Here is a 14,923-nt window from a genome sequence, read left to right on the forward strand (position 1 = left end):
CCCCACGCACCCCCCCCACGCACCCCCCCCACGCACCCCCCCCACGCACCCCCCCCCACGCACCCCCCCCACGCACCCCCCCCCACGCACCCCCCCCACGCACCCCCCCCACGCACCCCCCCCCCACGCACCCCCCCCCACGCACCCCCCCCCCACGCACCCCCCCCCCACGCACCCCCCCCACGCACCCCCCCCACGCACCCCCCCCCACGCACCCCCCCCCACGCACCCCCCCCCACGCACCCCCCCCACGCACCCCCCCCACGCACCCCCCCCCACGCACCCCCCCCTCGCACCCCCCCCACGCACCCCCCCCCACGCACCCCCCCCACGCACCCCCCCCACGCACCCCCCCCACGCACCCCCCCACGCACCCCCCCCACGCACCCCCCCCCCACGCACCCCCCCCCCACGCACCCCCCCCCACGCACCCCCCCCCCCACGCACCCCCCCCCCCACGCACCCCCCCCACGCACGCGCACACACACCCGCCCCCACGCACGCGCACACACACCCCCCCCCGCCCCCACGCGCACACCCCCCCCACCCACGCGCACACCCCCCCCCCCCACGCGCACACACCCCCCCCCACGCACCCACACACCCCACGCACCCCCCCCCCCCACGCACCCCCCCCCACATGCACCCCCCCCCACATGCACCCCCCCCCACGCACCCCCCCCACGCACCCCCCCCCACGCACCCCCCCCCACGCACCCCCCCCCACGCACCCCCCCCCCACGCACCCCCCCCCCACGCACCCCCCCCCCACGCACCCCCCCCCCCACGCACCCCCCCCCACGCACCCCCCCCCACGCACCCCCCCCCCCCACGCACCCCCCCCCCCACGCACCCCCCCCCCACGCACCCCCCCCCACGCACCCCCCCCCCACGCACCCCCCCCCCCACGCACCCCCCCCCACGCACCCCCCCCCCCCACGCACCACCCCCCCCGCGCGCGCACCCCCCCCCCACGCACGCGCACACACACCCGCCCCCACGCACGCGCACACACACCCCCCGCCCCCCACGCGCACACCCCCCCCCACCCACGCACACACCCCCCCCCCCCACGCGCACACACCCCCCCCCCACGCACCCACACACCCCACGCACCCCCCCCCCACGCACCCCCCCCCCATGCACCCCCCCCCCCCACATGCACCCCCCCCCCACATGCACCCCCCCCCCCACATGCACCCCCCCCACGCACGCACCCCCCACGCACCCCCCCCCACGCACCCCCCCCACGCACCCCCCCCCCACGCACCCCCCCCCCCCACGCACGCCCCCCCCACGCACGCCCCCCCCCACGCACGCCCCCCCCACGCACGCCCCCCCCCCCACGCACGCCCCCCCCACGCACGCCCCCCCCCACGCACGCCCCCCCCCACGCCCCCCCCCCACGCACACACCCCCCCCACGCACACCCCCCCCCCACGCACACCCCCCCCCCACGCACACCCCCCCCCACGCACACCCCCCCCCACGCACACCCCCCCCACGCACACACCCCCCCACGCACACACCCCCCCCACGCACACACCCCCCACACGCACACGCTCCCCCCACGCACACACACACCCCCCCACGCACACACACACCCCCCCACGCACACACACACCCCCCCCACGCACACACCCCCCCCCACGCGCACACACCTCCCCACGCGCACACTCCCCCCCACGCGCACACCCCCCACGCGCGCACACCCCCCACGCGCACCCCCCCCACGCACACGCACACCCCCCCCCACGCACCACACACCCCCATGCACCACACACCCCCACGCACACACCACCACGCGCACACACCCCACGCGCACACCCCCCCCCACGCACGCACATCCCCCCCACGCACACCCCCCCCCCCCACGCGCGCACCCCCCCACACGCGCACCCCCCCACGCGCGCACCCCCCCCACGCGCGCACCCCCCACGCGCGCACCCCCCACGCGCGCACCCCCCCACGCGCGCACCCCCCCACGCGCGCACCCCCCCACGCGCGCACCCCCCCACGCGCGCACCCCCCCACGCGCGCACCCCCCCACGCGCGCACCCCCCACGCGCGCACCCCCCACGCGCGCACCCCCCACGCGCGCACCCCCCACGCGCACCCCCCCACGCGCGCACCCCCCCCGCACACACCCCCCCCCGCACACACACCCCCCCGCGCACACACCCCCCCCCCTCTCACACCCCCCCCCCACACACACACCCCCACCCACCCACACACACACACACACCCCACCCCCACCCACACACACACCCCACCCCCCACCCACACACACACACCCCACCACACACACACACACCCCACACACACACCCCACCCCACCCCCCCCACCCCACCCCCCACCCACACACACCCCACCCACACACACCCCACCCACACACACCCCACCCACACACCCCCCACACACACACCCCACCCCCCACCCACACACACCCCACCCCCCACCCACACACCCCACCCCCCACCCACACACACCCCACCCCCCACCCACTCACACCCCACCCCCCACCCACACACACCCCACCCCCCACCCACACACCCCCCACCCCCCCACCCACACACACCCCACCCCCCACCCCACACCCCCCCCCCACCCACCCCACACCCCCCCCCCCACACACACCCCACCCCCCCACCCACACACACCCCCCCCCCCACACCCCCCCCCACCCCCCCCCCACCCCCCCCACACCCCCCCCCCCACCCACACACATCCCACCCCCCACCCACACACACCCCACCCCCCACCCACACACACCCCACCCCCCACCCACACACACCCCACCCCCCCACCCACACACACCCCACCCCCCCACCCACACACACCCCACCCCCCACCCCCACACACCCCACACCCCACCCCACCCCCCCCCACCCCCCCCCCCCACCCTCACCCCCCCCACCCCCACCCCCCCCACCCTCACCCCCCCCACCCCACCCCCCCACCCCCTCACACCCCCCACCCTCACACCCCCCCACCCCACACCCCCCCACCCACACCCCCCCCACCCACACCCCCCCCCCCCACACACCCCCCACCCACACACCCCCCCACCCACACACCCCCCACCCACACACACCCCCCCCCACCCACACACACCCCACCCACACACACCCCACCCCCCCACCCACACACACCCCACCCCCCACCCCCACACACCCCCACCCCCCACCCCACACACCCCCACCCCCCCACCCCACACACCCCCCACCCCCCACCCACACACACCCCACCCCCACCCACCCCACCCCCCACCCCCCACCCCCACACACCCCCCCCCCCCCACCCACACACCCCCCACCCCCCACCCACACACACCCCACCCCCCACCCACACCCCCCCCACCCACACACACCCCACCCCCCACCCACACACACCCCCCCCCACACACACCCCACCCCCCACCCACACACACCCCACCCCCCCCCCCCACACACCCCCACCCCCCACCCACACACACCCCACCCCCCACCCACACACACCCCCCACCCACACACACCCCACCCCCCCCCCCACACACACCCCACCCCCCCACCCACACACACCCCACCCACACACACCCCCACCCCCCACCCACACACACCCCACCCCCCACCCCCCACCCACACACACTCCACCCCCCCCACCCACACACACCCCACCCCCCCCACCCACACACACCCCACCCCCCACCCACACACACCCCACCCCCCCACCCACACTCACCCCACCCACACACACCCCACCCCCCCACCCACACACACCCCACCCCCCCACCCCCACCCACCCCACCCACACACCCCACCCCCCACACACCCCACCCCCCACCCACACACACCCCACCCCCCACCCACACACACCCCACCCCCCCACCCACACACCCCCCACCCACACACCCCCCACCCACACACCCCCCACCCACACACCCCCCACCCACACACACCCCACCCACACACACCCCACCCACACACACCCCACCCACACACACCCCCACCCCCCACCCACACTCACCCCACCCACACACACCCCACCCACACTCACCCCACCCCCCACCCACACTCACCCCACCCACACACACCCCACCCCCCACCCACACACACCCCACCCCCCCACCCACACACACCCCACCCCCCACCCACACACACCCCACCCCCCACCCACACACACCCCACCCCCCACCCACACACACCCCACCCCCCACCCACACACGCCCCACCCCCCACCCACACACACCCCACCCCCCACCCACACCCCCCCCCACCCACACACACCCCCACACCCCACCCACACACACCCCACCCCCCACCCACACACGCCCCACCCCCCACCCACACACACCCCACCCCCCACCCACACCCCCCCCACCCACACACCCCCCACCCACACACCCCCCACCCACACACCCCCCACCCACACACCCCCCACCCACACACCCCCCACCCACACACCCCCCACCCACACACCCCCCACCCCCCACCCACACACACCCCACCCCCCACCCACACACACCCCACCCCCCACCCACACACACCCCACCCCCCACCCACACACACCCCACCCCCCACACACACCCCACCCCCCACCCACACACACCCCACCCCCCCACCCACACACCCCCCACCCACACACACCCCACCCCCCACCCACACACACCCCACCCCCCACCCACACACACCCCACCCACACACACCCCACCCCCCACCCACACACACCCCACCCCCCACCCACACACCCCCCACCCACACACACCCCACCCCCCACCCACACACACCCCACCCCCCACCCACACACACCCCACCCCCCACCCACACACACCCCACCCACACACACCCCACCCCCCACCCACACACACCCCACCCCCCACCCACACACACCCCACCCCCCACCCACACACACCCCACCCCCCACCCACACACACCCCACCCCCCACCCACACACACCCCACCCCCCACCCACACACACCCCACCCCCCACCCACACACACCCCACCCCCCACCCACACACACCCCACCCCCCACCCACACACACCCCACCCCCCACCCACACACACCCCACCCCCCACCCACACACACCCCACCCCCCACCCACACACACCCCACCCCCCACCCACACACACCCCACCCCCCACCCACACACACCCCACCCTCCACCCACACTCACACACACACACACAAACACAATCTGTTCCATGACACAGCCAACTCTTGCCATACCAAATAACCAGAGACCTGGGACTTGAGCTATCCATCCTTGGGTCTAATAGACAATTGAAATCTCCCCCTATAATCAACTGATGTGAGTCCAGATCCAGGATGACTGTCAACACCCTTTTATAAAATCTGTGTCATCCCAATTTGGTGCAGAAATGCTCACTAATACCACTGGTGTACCCCCCACTCACCATAAGATAGCCCCCCCCCCCCCCCCCAAGGGTCTTTCAAAATTCTAGTCATCCTCAATGCTATCCTCCTATTGATCAAGATCGCAACTCATCTTGACCTTGAATCAAAATTTGATTGGAACAGCTGCCCCACGCACCCTTTCCTCAGTCTCGTCTGATCCCTAATTCGCAAATGTGTCTCCTGCAAGAAGACTACCCCTGCATTCTAAAGTCCTCAAATGAGTAAACATCCGGGACCTTTTAACTGGACCATTAAATCCCCTAACATTCCATGTCACCAACCTAGTGGGGAGGCTCCGGACCCTCCCTCTAGGAGACCCTACCTGACTAGTATCAGCCATATCCCCTCTGAGGACCTCCAACTGGGCCCCAACCTACCTTTAATCCAGGCCCACCCAAGATGGATGCCATCTCCACCCCTACGTCGGCTCATACGCAAAGAGACCCTTGTTGCCGGAATTATATCTACCCATCTTCCAAACGCCCCACAGCTGTTCACCCAACAGTCCTCCACTTCCCTCACCCTTCCAAACATATGCTAACCATTCGTCCCAGCTCAAATAGTCACCCATTCCCTCCCGGAAACCCAACCAACCTAAGCCAACGAGTAAAACAGACACCACTCCCACCCCAAGCATCTAGCCACAGCCCCCACTCTCAATTTGTTTCCGTTAACTAGCAAAACTGCTAGCCAGGGATTCCCGTCCAGCAAGTCCGAAAGAGAAAAATAAACAAAGGGAAATCCCAACCAGAAAGACACCCAGTTACCCCAGTCCCTCATCCAATCCAAAAATACACATTCGGCAAAACAATAAATAAATAAAGAGTCCCCACCCCTCATTGACCAATCAAACTATCATGTGCGAGAAGAAGAAGAAAACAGAACCCCAAATAACTAAAACACAAACAGGAACCGGAACTATATACATGGACATGCAAAATTCGAAAAGCTCCAAAAGACATCCCATAACCACAGTCAAATCTCTCTTAGTCTGCTCCTCCTCACAAAGTTATTCGCCTCCTCCGGCATATTAAAGTAATGGTCCTTGTTTTTAAATGTGACCCACAGTCAAAATGGGTGCACCATTCCGACTTGCACCTCATTTTTTTGTGAAGCGTCGCCTTGGCCTTGTTGAACCTAGCTCGTCACTTTGCCGATTCTGCCCCAATGCCCTCGTAAATTCGCACAGTGTCCTTCCCAATAGCTTTCCTTTGTGGACGATGCCCATTTCAAGATCCGCACTTTATTGAGAAATCTGTGAAGGCAGACTATGACTGCCCTTGGTGGATCACCAGAGTTTGTTTTTTGTCGCAGTGACCGATGGGCCCAGTGTACCTTGGGAGGGTTAGCAAAGACCCACTCCCCACTAATTTATCAAGCATCTTCCCCATAAATTCTATGGCCTCAGATGAAGTCAAGGGATTTGTATTTTTGGATGTTAGGAATAAGATAAGGGGGCACAGGTTTAAGATCTGTGGGGCAAAGTTTTGAGGAGATGTGCGAGGTAGTTTTTTTTTTTTTTTACAGAGGGTGGTGAGTGCCTGGAATGCGTTGTCAGGGGAGGTTGTGGAAACAGATACATTAACGGGGTTCAAAAGGCATCTTGACAATACATGGATAGGATGGGTATAGAGGGATACGGCACTAGGAAGTGCTGAGGGTTTTGGCCAAGATTGGTATCATGACCGGTACAGGCTTGGAGGGCCGAAGGGCCTGTTCCTTTGATCTTTGATATGGCTTGAAATTTGTATTTAGCATTTGTGTTAAGAAAGGTGGAACTTGAGCTTGATCGGGGCGGCACGATGGCACAGTGGTTGGCAATGTGTGGAGTTAGTATCTTCTCCTGTGTCTGCGTGGGTTTCCTCCGAGTGCTCTGGTTTCCGCCCACAGTCCAAATATGTGCAGCTTAGGTGGATTGGCCACGCTAAATTCACCCTTGGTGTCTAAAATGTTAGCTGGAGTTATAATAATTATCGCTTATTGTCACAAGTAGGCTTCAATGACGTTACTGTGAAAACCCCCCTGTCGCCACATTCCGGCGCCTGTTCAGGGAGGCCGGTATGGGAATTAAACCCACGCTGCTGGTCTTCCAATGCTGGAATTACAGTGGAGGTGTGGGCCTAGGTGTAGGGTGCTCTTTCGGAGCATTGGTGCAAACCCGATGGACTGATTGGCCGCCTCCTGCACTGCAGGGATTCTACGATTCTTGGTTTCACTTTTAAAATTTGCTGGTAAAGTCTGAAGCTTTGTTGGTTTCCTGCATTTTAATGAGGATTTCCGATTCTTGAAGGGGAGTTAAAGGAAACCCAAAGTAGAAAAAACTGCTGATGCTTAGCAACACTGGTTTGGAGAGGGATATACAAGGTGATCCAGAGCAGTCATTTTAAAACCTAAGGTTGTGTCCTGTGAGAGGGTCACAGGGCCATGCATGTGGTGCTCCCGATCGCGGGAACAACCGGCTTTTTAAAATGCCAGCTTTAGGATGCCAGCTATCCCGTGCTTGCGTATCCTCTCTGCAGTGCGCAGGCTCAGAGCCCAGCGGGACAGATCGCAGCATCGTAACAGTGCACTGACCCAGGAGCAGATTTTCTTTTTTTTAATTAATGGCGTCTTCCTGCTTGGAGTGGCGACAAAGAGCAAGTCACGTGCCCTGTACACTGAAGTCACATGCCCTGGGATGGAAGAGATGCCTCCATTTTGTTAGCAGCAAGCAAGCAACAGAACTGAAGAATTTAAAATGGGTTGTTTCATAATAAGAGAGAGCCAGAGACACACAGGCCAGGATCTCACAACTAAATCTGCTGGAGGGAGGTGTTCAGGAGAATCCACAGCAGGATAAAGCAATGCAAACTCCAGGGCTTCTGAAGAAGAAGCTGAAATCCGGAACAAAGCGATATAAAGATGATTCCTTCAGATATGGCGAAAATACAAATCAGGATGTGAAGCCCATGTGTGTTCTACGCAGCGAAATACGCGCAAATGAAAGTTTAAAATCCTCAAAACGTCAAAGACATTTGGCGAGTTAGAGGACAGACCTCTTGATTTTTTTTTCAACGGATGCAGTGAAAACTTAAATAGTCAGCTGAAGTCCTTAGCAGAAATGTAATTGAATGACAAAATAAGTGAGATCATGAGGCCCAAGCAGGTACACCTGTCACATTAAAGGTAAGCGAAAATGCTGGGTCACGAAGACTGGCCTACGTGTGAAAATGGACCCCGGGCAAAAAAGTTTGAAAAACACTGATCCAGAGGAATGCTGCATTCCACGGAAAGGGACAGGTAGCAACTCTCAAACTATGGGCAGCACGGTAGCATTGTGGATAGCACAGTTGCTTCACAGCTCCATGGTCCCAGGTTCGATTCCTGGCTTGGGTCACTGTCTGTGCGGAGTCTGTACATCCTCCCCGTGTCTGCGTGGGTTTCCTCCGGGTGCTCCGGTTTCCTCCCACAATCCAAAGATGTGCAGGTTAGGTGGATTGGCCATGATAAATTGCCCTTAGTGTCCAAAATTGCCCTTAGTGTTGGGTGGGGTTACTGGGTTATGGGGATAGGGTGGAGGTGTTGACCTTGGGCAGGGTGCTCTTTCCAAGAGCTGGTGCAGACTTGATGGGCCGAATGGCCTCCTTCTGCACTGTAAATTCTATGATAATCTATGATAAAGAAGCCAAAACCAGCGAGTGGAAAAGGAGAACTGTTCCAAGAAGACCTAGTCAAAGGGAAAGCACAGAAATGTCACTTGTCCTGTTAAGTGAAGTCAGAGTGAGGAGCAAAGGAAAAGGCTCCAAAGTAAAAGATAGAACTGCCGGAAGCAGACACAAAGTAAAATAGGCTTGTAATAATCCAGAAGATCATTGGAGACAGCCAACGGTTGGTGACTCTTTACAGTGCTGCTCCTCCACATTATCCTAGCTTCCTGTTCTCCTCGACTGTCAGTATACCTCTCGATCCTGGTCACCCTACAGCCATGTCTTTGTATTAGATCACATTTACTGTGGGTGTATACAGTTCTGCTGCTGCTGATGGCCCACAGCCTTATGCCCATTCTCTGTAAACAAAATGAATATGTTCAAGCCTTGCACCTTTTTTTGAATTACCCAGGAGCTTAGTTCCCCATTGTTTTTGCCATGTTAACACAGCTGATCAAAGTCAACTTGCCAAACAATCAACAAATTTTCTACCCATAATATAAATTGGGACCATTTGGCATTCTTGTGTTTGTCCTGACAAGTGCAAGATGAAAAATTTTGGCAACATGTCTCTCCTTTCAGCAGTGTCCAAGTTCTTTACTACCAAAACATCTTGAAGCTGCTGATTCCTGCTGAGAAATAGTTTCATAAGCCTTGGCAACACTCCAGTATCTTGTTCAAGTGACCATCTTTCATGTATGAGCAAGCTGGCCAATTCTAGACTCCATTATTCCCGAATCTGTTCTCATTCTGATGCCAACATATACAAATTTCTAACAGAAATGACGGTATGGTGATGAAAGTAAAATCTGCAGCTCTTTACCTCACTTTAGCCTGAGGACGATGAGTTTGTAGTTCTTCATCTGGGACCAGCTAATGGCACAAGTGCCGATCTCCTGGTCTTTATGGTTTAGTGCTTTTACATTCAATTTTTCAGAGGACCTATGGCCCTTTTGAATGATCTCGGAAAGGAGCTGCTATTGACCTTTGCAGACCTATTAATTTATGTATCTGATGTGACAGGGATTTATATTACACTGAGATCAACAGAAAAAATGTGAGTGACTGTTCATAACTTAAAATTCTTTTGCTTATTGCAGTTCAGAACATTCAAAGAATTGTTATGGCACATTTTTCCAAATTAAGCCATGATTGAGGAACATGCAGGCTACTCCATATAGAGATCATTCGGGGTGCATGTTTCCATCCCTTTTTGTTTTATTTTTGTGGGCTCCTTTTCTTCTCTAATCAGCTATTGTGAAGTACTCCAGAATAAACCCTGATAAACGTGTTAACACAGTCAATGGCACTGAAGCAATTTCTGTATGGTAGGGAATGAAACTGAATGGTGAGTTCTTTATTTTTTAAAAATTATTTTAAAATAAATTTAGAGTACCCAATTATTTTTTTTCCCAATTAAGGGGCAATTTAGCGTGGCCAATCCACCTAATCTGCACATCTTTGGATTGTGGGGGTGAGACCAGGCAGACACGGGGAGAATGTACAAACTCCACACAATCAGTGACCCAGGGCTGGGATCGAACCCGGGTCCTCAGGCTGTAGGCAGCAGTGCTAACCACTGCACCATGGTGCCTCCCCAAACTGAATGGTAAGTTGAATACTTTGGTATTCCTCTTTTAGATTGTTGGAACATTCCTTTTATTTGGGCCAGGGTTTTTGCTGTTGTGGTAGTTGAAGTTAGCACATGGAATTTTCTGCTTGAATTTGGCATTGGTTGTGTACAGATTAATCTCCTCATCTCTCGTAACCCTTGCTCTGCAGCCATCTACTCGTGTGACAATGATTTGTGCCTTGGTGGTCAACCTTTTGTTCAGTGAGAGACTGGAGTGTCCTCTCCAGGACAGAACCCTGAGCAGTATTTATGTAGACACTATACTACCTGAACATCAGCACCCGCTCTCGTTTGTATCCAGAGGAATGTAGAGACTATTTGTCACCAGCTTGGTTGCAGGAGCTGCCAATAAAATGGCAGAGGTTAGAGGTCTGCCTATGGCCTTCACTCCACGTTTTCTGTCAGGGCTGCTTCCTTTGCCTTCATCTCTCCCCAGCTATCCAATATATAAATAGTGGGATTATTTGCCCACAGCTGGGAATTGGTTCAAAGGGATGTTCACATGTACGAGGGCCTGCATACTATATACCTAGGGCCTAAACATCTTGAAAATTATCCTGAAATTGTGTCCACAAGTTTCCCTGCCGGCAGAAGGAGGTGCAGTAGCGAATCTGTTGATGGAGAGGTTGTGTGCAGTACTGGCAGGAAGTGTGTTGCACATTTGGTTCTCCTTTTCACTAGCCTGCGTATCGGCTGAAAGTGAGAAGCTTGCAAACTATCTTTGCCCAGAGACTGGACACAACACATCTGTAGCCACTGCCATTGGAATATTGATCTTTGATTGTTTAAGGTTTGCCTCCACAGCACGGATCCCAGCATCTTGTCTTTATGGCCTGTTCTATATGATTAAGAGCAGTGGACACTGAAGTGTGCTATGTCCCTAGCCCAAGTTATTCTGCTGTGATGCAGACATCTCGTGTACAAAATTGGCACGATTTGTTGTATCCATAAAAAATAAATCTAATCTGGGTAATAGTGTTTAATTCTGGAGACTATTCTTTGGGAGCAGTGTGAAGGCATTGGAAATGATTCAGAAAATATTTGAGAATGGCTCTAGGAATTAAGGAATGTTAATTAGATTGAAGAAGCTGGGGCTGTTCTCCTTGGAGATGAGGCAGCCGAAAGGAGATTTGATAAAAGCATTCAAAATCATGAGAGCTTGTTAAGACTAGACAGATAAACTTTTCTCATTGACTGAAGGGTTGAGAACCAGAAGACACTGATTTAAGAAAATGGCAAAGAACCAAAGGATAAGTGAGGATTTATTTTTTAATGCAGCATGATCCTTGCGAGAGCTTGCTATGTGCAAATTGGCTGCCATGTTTCCTGCATTCCAAGTAACCATCTTCCAAAGGAGTTTATTGGCTGTAAAGATCTTAGAAGCTGGTGGCCATGAAAAAGCACTATATAAATGCAAATCTTCATCGGACTGTGATCAGGTTCTTTGAACATTAAGCAGCTCACTGAACACTGTTAAGTAAAACAGCATTTACAGTAATTATTTTTATTTCAGAACAAAAATGCTTTCCCTCTCTAACACAATATGGAATTAATCTGTAAATGTGGCTGCTTAATTGTGTGTTAAAATGCTACCATATGTGCCCTCTAATTAACTCTGTTGCTGTATTTGAACTGACTGTGCTTTGGCTTCAATTCATCCAAGATATCTCAAATTCCTTTTAAGATAGAGCAAAAGGTAGATTGAAACTATATTTTGTACAAAGAAGGCTGTCTCTCTTTTTCTCCCTTTCACACTCTGTCGCTAGCTCCTCCTATAATCCTGGGTGTTCCCAAACAGCTATAACTTGCGAAGTGTAATCACTATAGTAGGGAAATGCATCAGCCAATTCGTGGGCAGATAGGTGTCTCAAGACCACATGGACTACAGTGGTTTCAGAATGTGCCTTACCACCACAACCTCAAAGCAATTAGTGATGAGCAAAAATGCTGCCTTTGCCAGCAAAGGTAACATCCCACAAAAGAACATTTGAAGAAAAAACAGTAATGAGGTAAGTAACCAATGAACTTTCATTTGGTGATGCAAACAGAAAATGCTGGAGAAGCTCAGCAGGCTTGGCAGCACAGAGAGAGAAACAGTTAATATTTCCAGTGCAATACAACTCTTCAGAACTGGAGAGAACTAGAAATGTGCTGGGTTTTATGCTGTTAGAAAGGGGGGGGGGGGGGGCAGGTGGAGGAGCAAAGTTGAAGGTCAACAATGGGTAGGGCGCAGGTGAAATTAAATGACAAAGATGTCAAAGACAAAGGGAGTGGTAATGGCAGTATTACATGTTATAATATTATTATTATTGTTAAAGTCTCGGTCCGGAGTAGTTGTTAGTAGCAGAATAAAGGTCAACATTGTCTGAAAGCAAAACAGCAGAATATTCTAATAGCAGAAAAAGGGCTATTAAAGGGAGAAAAGAGTGCAGATTGGCTGGCAAGACAACTCTGGCCAACACGTTACCATGGAGAAAGCAACAGGGAACCAAGGCTTCCCAAGATCCTCGGTAATTCAAAAAAAGGCCCAAGGCTTGAACATATTCATAGAGTCTTAGAATTTACAGTGCAGAAGGAGGTAATTCGGCCCATCGAGTCTTCACCAACTCTAGTGGTTAACCCAGTAACCCCACCTAACCTTTTGGACATTAAAGGGTAATTGAGCATGGCCAATCCACTTAACCTGCACATCTTTGGACTCTGGGAGGAAACTGAAGCACAAGCAGAAAACCCATGTAGACACGGAGAAAGTGAAAACTCCACAGTCACCGAAGGCTGAAATTGAACCCGGGTCCCTAGGTGTGAACTAGCAGTGCAAACCACTATGCCACCACGCGCCATGTCCCTTTTGTTGGCAGTGAGCAGGCCTTTGCATATGAGTGCATGTCTCTTCTGAAAATCAGCCAAGTTCAGCTCAACTTATTATCTTAAATTGGTTGATGATGTAACATTAGCACACTCAGGATTGTTCAATTAAGGGACTTCCGGTCGCTGCATGTAGAAGGAGGTTGTGCACTAGATAGCTCCCGTCAGGGCACTTGTTTGGGGTTTTTTTTTAAAATATATTTTATTGAAATTTTTTTCCAAACAACAATTTTTCCCTCTTACAAAGCAAACGAAACATTAACAAAACAGAAATTTTTAACAATACACAGGTAACAAAACCCCATTGTCTATTGACCTAAACTAAACTAAACCTCCCCCCCCCCCCTTCCCCCTGGGTTGCTGCTGCTGGTCATCTGTCTTCCCTCTAACGTTCCCCTAGGTAGTCGAGAAATGGCTGCCACCGCCTGGTGAACCCTTGAGCCGATCCTCTCAGGGCAAACTTTATCTGCTCCAGTTTAATGAACCCCGCCATATCATTTACCCAGGCCTCCAGTCCGGGGGGTTTCGCCTCCTTCCACATGAGTAGGATCCTGCGCCGGGCTACTAGGGACGCAAAGGCCACGACATGGGCCTCTCGTTTGGGGTTTTTTTGGTGGATAAATTGTATCTAAATGGAAGTAGAAGGAGTCTATTGTTGAAGAATATCAAAAAAGATTGGAACTAAGAAGCCTGCAGGCGGGAATTCTTAGACTGACTGACGTTTGGCGTTGCGCCTCAGCAGGGAAGGTGGCAGCAGCGGCTCCAGGGGTTGTAGCTGCCCCGATCACGGCAGACATGCTTGCTGAGGTTTCGTAGAATTTACAGTGCAGAAGGAGCACGGTTTTGGGGCAGCACGGTAGCATTGTGGATAGCACAATTGCTTCACAGCTCCAGGGTCCCAGGTTCGATTCCGGCTTGGGTCACTGTCTGTGCGGAGTCTGCACATCCTCCCCGTGTGTGCGTGGGTTTCCTCCGGGTGCTCCGGTTTCCTCCCACAGTCCAAAGATGTGCAGGTTAGGTGGATTGGCCATGCTAAATTGTCCTTCGTGTCCAAAATTGCCCTTAGTGTTGGGTGGGGTTACTGGTTATAGGGATAGGGTGGAGGTGTGGACCTTGGGTAGGGTGCTCTTTCCAAGAGCCGGTGCAGACTCGTTGGGCTGAATGGCCTCCTTCTGCACTGTAAATCTGTGAAACCTAAGGAGGCCGTTCGGCCCATCGAGTCAGCATCGACCCTTGGAAACAGCACCCAACCTAAGCCCACACCTCCACTCAACCTTTTTGACACTTAAGGGGCAATTTAGCATGGTCAGTCCACCAAACCTGCACATCTTTGGGCTGTGGG

The 14,923-nt window shown here is 56.3% G+C and overlaps 2 protein-coding genes across 6 annotated transcripts in view; both read left to right on the plus strand.

The window, feature by feature from the left end:
• Positions 1–10,235, plus strand: part of LOC140411264 (alanine--tRNA ligase, mitochondrial-like) — a 155,250-nt gene extending 145,015 nt beyond the window's left edge. Inside the window, exons 11-12 of the mRNA XM_072500387.1 lie at positions 10,021–10,140; positions 10,184–10,235. Of these exons, the coding sequence (XP_072356488.1) occupies positions 10,021–10,140; positions 10,184–10,235 (172 nt within the window). The remainder of the gene's footprint in view (positions 1–10,020; positions 10,141–10,183) is intronic.
• LOC140411199 (WD repeat-containing protein 26) overlaps positions 1–14,923 on the plus strand; it is a 365,602-nt gene that overhangs the window by 184,559 nt on the left and 166,120 nt on the right. The window lies entirely within an intron of this gene.

The sequence above is a fragment of the Scyliorhinus torazame genome, chromosome 4 (assembly GCF_047496885.1).
Source record: "Scyliorhinus torazame isolate Kashiwa2021f chromosome 4, sScyTor2.1, whole genome shotgun sequence".
Lineage (NCBI taxonomy): Eukaryota > Metazoa > Chordata > Chondrichthyes > Carcharhiniformes > Scyliorhinidae > Scyliorhinus > Scyliorhinus torazame.